Source organism: Corvus brachyrhynchos, unplaced genomic scaffold, assembly GCF_000691975.1.
Source record: "Corvus brachyrhynchos isolate BGI_N302 unplaced genomic scaffold, ASM69197v1 scaffold28, whole genome shotgun sequence".
NCBI lineage: Eukaryota > Metazoa > Chordata > Aves > Passeriformes > Corvidae > Corvus > Corvus brachyrhynchos.
In genome coordinates this window covers 4,920,172-4,926,931 of record NW_008246058.1, presented here as the reverse complement: position 1 = coordinate 4,926,931, position 6,760 = coordinate 4,920,172, and the positions used below count along the sequence as shown (strand labels likewise).

General features: G+C 37.1%; 1 protein-coding gene across 1 annotated transcript in view; it reads left to right on the top strand.

The window, feature by feature from the left end:
• Nucleotides 1–6,760, top strand: part of MTBP (MDM2 binding protein) — a 30,960-nt gene that overhangs the window by 11,880 nt on the left and 12,320 nt on the right. Inside the window, exons 12-16 of the mRNA XM_017746049.1 lie at nucleotides 524–691; nucleotides 1,833–1,946; nucleotides 3,233–3,388; nucleotides 3,752–3,845; nucleotides 5,881–6,036. Coding sequence (XP_017601538.1) covers nucleotides 524–691; nucleotides 1,833–1,946; nucleotides 3,233–3,388; nucleotides 3,752–3,845; nucleotides 5,881–6,036 — 688 coding nt within the window. The remainder of the gene's footprint in view (nucleotides 1–523; nucleotides 692–1,832; nucleotides 1,947–3,232; nucleotides 3,389–3,751; nucleotides 3,846–5,880; nucleotides 6,037–6,760) is intronic.

The following is a 6,760-nucleotide window of genomic DNA, read 5'->3' as shown; positions in this document are numbered from 1 at the left end:
GTGTACAATATTTCTTTTTACATCTGTGTGTTCTTCCATTGAACACTTACATTACTTCAATGCACATATGCAGAAAGGCCTGTTTTTACCTAGCAGAACAAAAAGGTCTCTTCAGTGTTCCATGGTAAAAATGTAACTTTGCCAGTTAAGGGCTTGCCTGTTACTTAGTGCAGTTAAAAACTTCTCTTGGTTGGTGGTCAGAGTTTCCCGGTGTACTTTGTAGTCTGCATTAGAAAGCTGCCCCTCATCACAAGAGTGCAGTGCTGGTTTTTGGGTGCTGCTCTAAGCCAGCAGCATAGAGCAGCTGAGCTTTGCTGCTATAGTTAATTTATTTTACTCTTCAGTTTGGAGCTTTACAGGGGTTGAACTTCACCTGTAGTTACTGTGTCTCCTCAAAAGATATTAGTAAGATTTCTCACAGAACAGAAGAAAGCAAATGGAAGAATTTTTATGGTGGATTATAGTTTGTTTTAAAGCTGTTTTCCTGAGAGTGTTTCACAGTTATGTCCTGATGTTTGTTAAGTTCCAGAAATTGAACTGAAAGGAGAATCTTGCCGATATTATTTCTTGCTACAAGGCAATGGCTGTGGAGGATGTAAAGCAACCTTGATTCATTCAGCTGGCCAGATTAATGGGATGGCCACTCTTTCTGCCATAAATGGAAAGCTAAAGGCAAAAGCAGAAGAGTCAGGTAAGAGTAATGACTTATTTGTTAAGGGGTATCTGAGTGCAGGCAAATGCTACTAAATTTCGTAAGTTCCTTTTATTCACTCCAGTCAGTATTAAAAGGGAGAAAACAACAAGGAATATTACATTTTTTATGATGTGCCCATTAACAGTATTTTTCAAAATCCATAAGAAAATACGTTAAGAGCTTATTTATTCACAGAATTTACTGCTACCGTATTTTTTAAATTGACTGTATAAAGTTACAGTGAGTAATTTCTTACAATCGAAATTAGTTGAAAATTGTTTATTGTAAAGGGACATACAGGTAATATTAATACAAACCAAATTTGTGAAAGCTTAAAGTTTAAAAAGTGTGTATTGTTGGTATAAAAACTTAACAGCCCATGCCAAAAAATCTAGGTAAATGTCTCTTGAAAATCCTGTTTCACTGATGATTTAAAATAAAAACTGCAAGGCCAGTAGGCAAGTTGAGTTTCATTATCATCTGCAGTTTCTTTGCCAGGTGTCCATGTTACTGCAGAGTGTTTAGGGTATGAGCTGGCACTCATATCCTACCTGCTCCACTAGGGAAGAGCAGGTATGCAGACATTTATCATGGAGTAGTTATCATGTTACAACTACACCTACTAGGTAACTCTACCAATTCCTGTATTTGTTTCAATAACACTGGCAAAGAAAAAGAGCACAGTGACCTGCATCTTATCCTCTTAATTCCTTATTATCAAAGTAAATCTGTGTGGAATATGACTGACTACTCTGCCATTTATCCTAATTAAAATCCCATTAGTACAGTGTCAGAAGACTGAAAGTCCTTGACTGTATGTTGGGAGAAAACTTCTCTTTCCTGGTATCAAACTTAGGATCTTTTTACCTTCTTTTAATGTTAGTCATGTTAATTGTGTTGTCGTTATACTGGTTTTGTACAGAAATTCAAAAATACTAGTCAGGCACCTCTTCCAAATTATGCTCCTGGTGTTCAGTTGGATTTGATTGGTTTGGTTTTTTAATGATTAGCCGTATTTGAAAGTCTGGTTGTTTCCTTTGAATGGGAAATTTTTATGTCTCCTGTGTTTATGTCTTCTATTAAGTAACGACTCCAAAGTTCAAAGAGATTCGTAATAAAATTTTCTCCTAATCTATAGGCTTTCATATTTCTGACTTGATAAAGTCTCTGCCACGCTATTGTGGAGAGGAGATTGTACAGAGAGAAACGAAACTGTCTCGTCTCCAAGTGTTTGCCTTGAAGGAGTATCTCAGTAAGTAATGGGAAAGCACTGGTAATTCTCAAACTAGTATTTAAAAGGTCATTGTTTCAAATTGGATGTGATGGCTCACCTTACAAAACTGAAATTGTCTAACAACCAAAGTGTGTTGATTACTTTGTGAAGAAATAGCAGAAGTATAGGAAGAAACTTTGTAGTATATTATTGATTATCTATCAGATAATGGAAAAGAGAACACTGAATTAGTGTTGATGGTTGTTACATGAATACTCTGAATTTTTGAGCATAGTGTTGAAATAGTTCTGTGGCAATTCTGTGATGATTTCCCCAAAATCCTTTACTGCTGGATGTGCCTTCTACAAAAATAGAAATTCTGGTTTGGGTTTTTCAGCTTTTAAAAATTTTATTCTTTCTTTGAAAAGTCTTAAGCAGCAGAGGAAAACTATGCATTGGAGATTTGTTAGATTTATCATGATGCATCATTCATAATAAAAACTGAGGGATCACCCTGCTTAGATTTTTATTACTTTGCAGAGAAGTACATTTGAGTGTCCTGATTTTTTTTCCATCGTAAGCGCATTGCTTAAAGAGACTCAATTGAAAGAAAAAATGCTTCACAGAGATTGGCTGTCTTATTGAAAATGGCATTCTGTGGAGATAGTTTAAGTGTATTATCATTAACAGAATAGCAGCTTAAAGAAAATAAGATTTCTGTAAGTAGTCTTGTCTCCCATCCCCTGCCCCCTGCTAATTTACTGTCATTTTCAGATTCTTGTCTGCTTCAACCCTGAGCTTGGGGCTGCTTTAGAGCTTGTGTTTTAGTTTCTTTTGTGTGGGTCACCCATTTCCATTAAGAGATTGAATAGGAGCAGTTGGGATTTACTGATTGTCCTAAATCATACCAGAATTACCTAACCCTTGATATTCTGACCAGGGTCCAGAACAGAGCCACACTCCTGCAACAACAGTAAAAATAGGTGGGTGGGAGACTCTGCAGATTGGAGCTCTTCACTTTTAGTCTCAGCAAGTCCAGATTATTGTCTCTGGGGGATTCAACCTGGATGTACTCAGAAATGCATATATCCAGAAGTTAAAGGACTGTAAAAACATGATTCACGTGTGACTTCAGCTGTTCTCACTGCTGTTTTTTCACTTGTCTGTGGAATAAACCACCCGTGTCTTTCTTGCTGGTACAACAGTAAGTGTTAAATTAACTTACTTGTGTTACTGGTTTCGGGTGGGGATTTCCTTGTTTAATTGTTTTTTAGTTTTTCTTTACTGCTTAGCAGGTGCAGTACCTTTTCTTTTTTCTTTTATAGAGAGAAAGGAATTGGCCAAGCAGCCTGCGGTTATTTCTACCAATGAGTTTAAAAGCTTATTAAAACTTACAAGAGAATGTTTTTTGGACCTGTGCAGCACTAGTCTTCCTACACCTGTTCTACAGAAGGTCTCCAATAAAACCACTGTGACTTGTGGTAAGTGTTTTTATTTACAAAATATGCTGATTATTTTCTTTGGATGTTTTTTCATATTAGCCATCAGTCTTTTGCTAGAAGGAGTGAAGTCTTTTTACCAAAAGAGGAAAACATGGGAAAGTAAAGTAGCTTTCTAGGCTTATTTTGCAAACTGAAATTACCCTTGCATTACCTCTTTCCTTTTTGTTCCTTGACAAAAAAAATTGTCTGGAAAACATTTCTGATTTCATCACCAGATAGATTTTTCTTTTATTTACATACATTTAGAGATACGCATTGAGGAATATCTATATATAAAGGACTGTACATATATATTTCTTTAAGGAAATTTATTAAGGGTTATCCAATATGTATTTCTTGCAGAGCCTGATTTAGTAGAGCCAAATCCATTGGAGTGGCCAGAAAGACACGTTCTTCAGAATTTGGAAAACTTTGAAAAAAACAAACAAAGAATGAGGTAATGATGAAATACTGGAGATTTTCTTTGGAGTAGCCATTGAACATAATTGTAGAGGAACCTTATGTGTTGATAACCATTGTGTAAAGTGTGTTCAAATATATTGATATCTTTCAAAGAAAATATTGCTTAAGGCTAAAACTATTTTTCTGTCAATTTCCAAAGGAATATTTTCTTGGTATTTAAAGAAGTACTGTTTTGATTTTTATTGACTAAATGCAATTGGAAGCTAGCTAAAAGTAGAATAGTTCCAAAACCAAATTCCCAAAATGGCACTTCTAGAAAATAGCCATGGTAGAAAAAAATACAAAAGCTTTTCTTTCTCCCACCATGCCCTAAATAAGAGAGGTAATTTAGCAGTTTTTGTCAACATGTACAATGTGTTCTAATTTCCTCATATTTCCTGAATAGTTGGTACTTAGTATCATGTCTCAAGTAATTTTAAAGTCGGAGAACCTATTGGTTTTATGTTTGAAATTTGTATTTAATTATATTTTTCCTTCAGTGCTGTTCAAATGAAACCTGTAGATCTTTGTGCCACTTAATACAGCCTGTTGATTTCAGTTTAGTTCTCACTTTATGTAAGACTTGTCAACAAAGGTTTAGGTTGGATATTAGAAAAAGGTTCTTCACCCAGAGGGTAGTTGGGCACTGGAACAGGCTCCCCAGGGAAGTGGTCACAGTACCAAGCCTGACAGAGCTCAAGAAGAGTTTGGACAATGCTCTCAAGGCACATGCTGTGCAGGGCCAGGAGTTGGACTTGATGATCCTGGTGGGTCCCTTCCAACTCAGCTAATAAATGATTTTGTGACTTAATGGTCTTTGGTGGTGGTAATGTTCTTGCTGACAGACCTGGAGAGCCAGATGTCCAACTGTCCTTTTCTGAGTCACTTCCATCCCATTTCTCTTTTTCAAGTACCATAGTTGGCCATGGCTTAGACTGGAGTTCTGCATGTGAGAAATCCTCACATTAGATATCTGCTTTCTCATGAGTGGTGGTGCCATAAAGATTTTTTGCCTTTTCTTTTATACCCCTGTTATACCTTTTTACAACTTCTGTATTCTTAGTGCTTTTTGCCTACATTCTTGGACTTCTTTGTTCAGCTAAGAGATTAAACATTTTAGAAGCTTCGTAGGAAGGGGTTAGTGTGCCCCAGACCCCAAGGTCCTCATCCAGAACACATAAACAGACAGAACCATCCAGGGGAAGGTTCCTTGCTCTCATTGGGGAATTTTTTGATAGATATGCTAATTAGTAAGACCTATAATGTTATACCTGATCTTGTGTGGGGTGTGCATTGCAGTGTGCATTTTGGTGCATTCAACCTGGACATAGTGCACCTAAGGAGCCTTAAAATAAATACCAAGGTAAAATCCCTTTTTCCCTTCTAACTGCATTTGACTCTTGATTTTAAGACCAGGAAAAGACTTCAGTGGTATTATTATTATTATTATTGGCTTTTGTTTCTTAAACTGGCAAACTTCTTCCTTTTAATTAGCTGTTGAAAAGCTTCCTGAAAGACCTTTCTGTTACATAGTCAGTGTTTATTTCATTGGTCATAATCTGAACTGGTTATCTTTCTTACCCTGCATCAGGATGCAACATGTTGCTTAACAGTAGAAAAGAGAGAACTTCAATGTACTTGGTTGAAGACACTAAAAAAAGAATGGAGGGTTGCATGCAGTAGTGGCTTTATGGTTCCTTTCCTTTAGTGGGAACCAATTTTTGGTCCTACAATGGAAAAAAGGGGTGAATAATCATCTTCCCATGTTGTATTTCATAACCAAGCTCTAAATTCTTGAAGAAATTAGTTTCTTCAGTGGAATGTTAGAGAATTTGCACCAATTGTCATGTTCTTTATAATGAACTTCGTGTGAATGTTCTCAAGGAGCAACCTTGTTCGTTTTACTTTGGTACTAGTTGAATTACTCCAGAGTAGCAATGATTTAATTTATTTTTAAATACCATAAGTTTATTTAAAAAAAGGAAAAAAAAAAGTCTTAGATTGGTCTTTGCTTGCTTCCTTTTTTCTAGAGTTCCTCTGTTTGCGCATTCATCTGAGCAGTTGCTGGGACATAAAGACAGCCAGCGGGAGTCCCTGACGTTGCTCGATGCTAAAGAGTTGCTGAAGTATTTCACTCCAGAAGGGCTGCCCGTGGGGGATCTCCAGCCACTCCAAGTTCCCAAGCGGTAGGGATCAGCATATTAAAGCCACTGAAAACCAGACTCAGAGCTGATATAGGGGGATGTAAATAAGGGTGGAATGAGAGTCACAGAGTGGTCTAACTGGATTTGAATTTATAACCTGCAACATCCTTACATCACATGCCTGCCAGTGAAATCAACTGTTTCAGTCTCCAGTCAGCCTTGCTGTTTAGTTCTTTCAGAATCTGAAATGGCTGGAGATGATGATGTTGGTCCTAGGCATTTAAATAACAAAATAATCACCTGAAGCACAAACGTGGGCTGGTAGATCCTTGCCAAGCCTCTGCTGCCCTATGCGTCCATTTCCAAAAGAGTATTTCTAGCAAAGCAGAAGTTCCTGTGGCAAAACTTTAATTTTATTGGTGTGATTTCTTTCAGTGGAGGGGAGTCTAGGTGGGAAGACAAAATAAGAAAAGGCAGTAGCTGAGCCTATTTAACTATGTTTGTCTCCTGTCATGCTTTTTATGTGCTTCTTAAAGGAAGCTTATCTACGCTGGTGGCTGTGCTAGTTTGAAAACAAACTAGTGGGAGACACCAAGTCAGAATAACAATTTAATAGGGAAATAAAAAAGAGGGGGAAAGAAAAAAAAAAAAAAAAAAAAGCAGATAACACTGGGTTAAACTGACAGAGTTAGGATACAACCTGGCACCCTGTTAGTTAGGGTGGTGGTGGCAGTCTGGTAGAATGGTGGCTGCAGTCCTCCCGAAG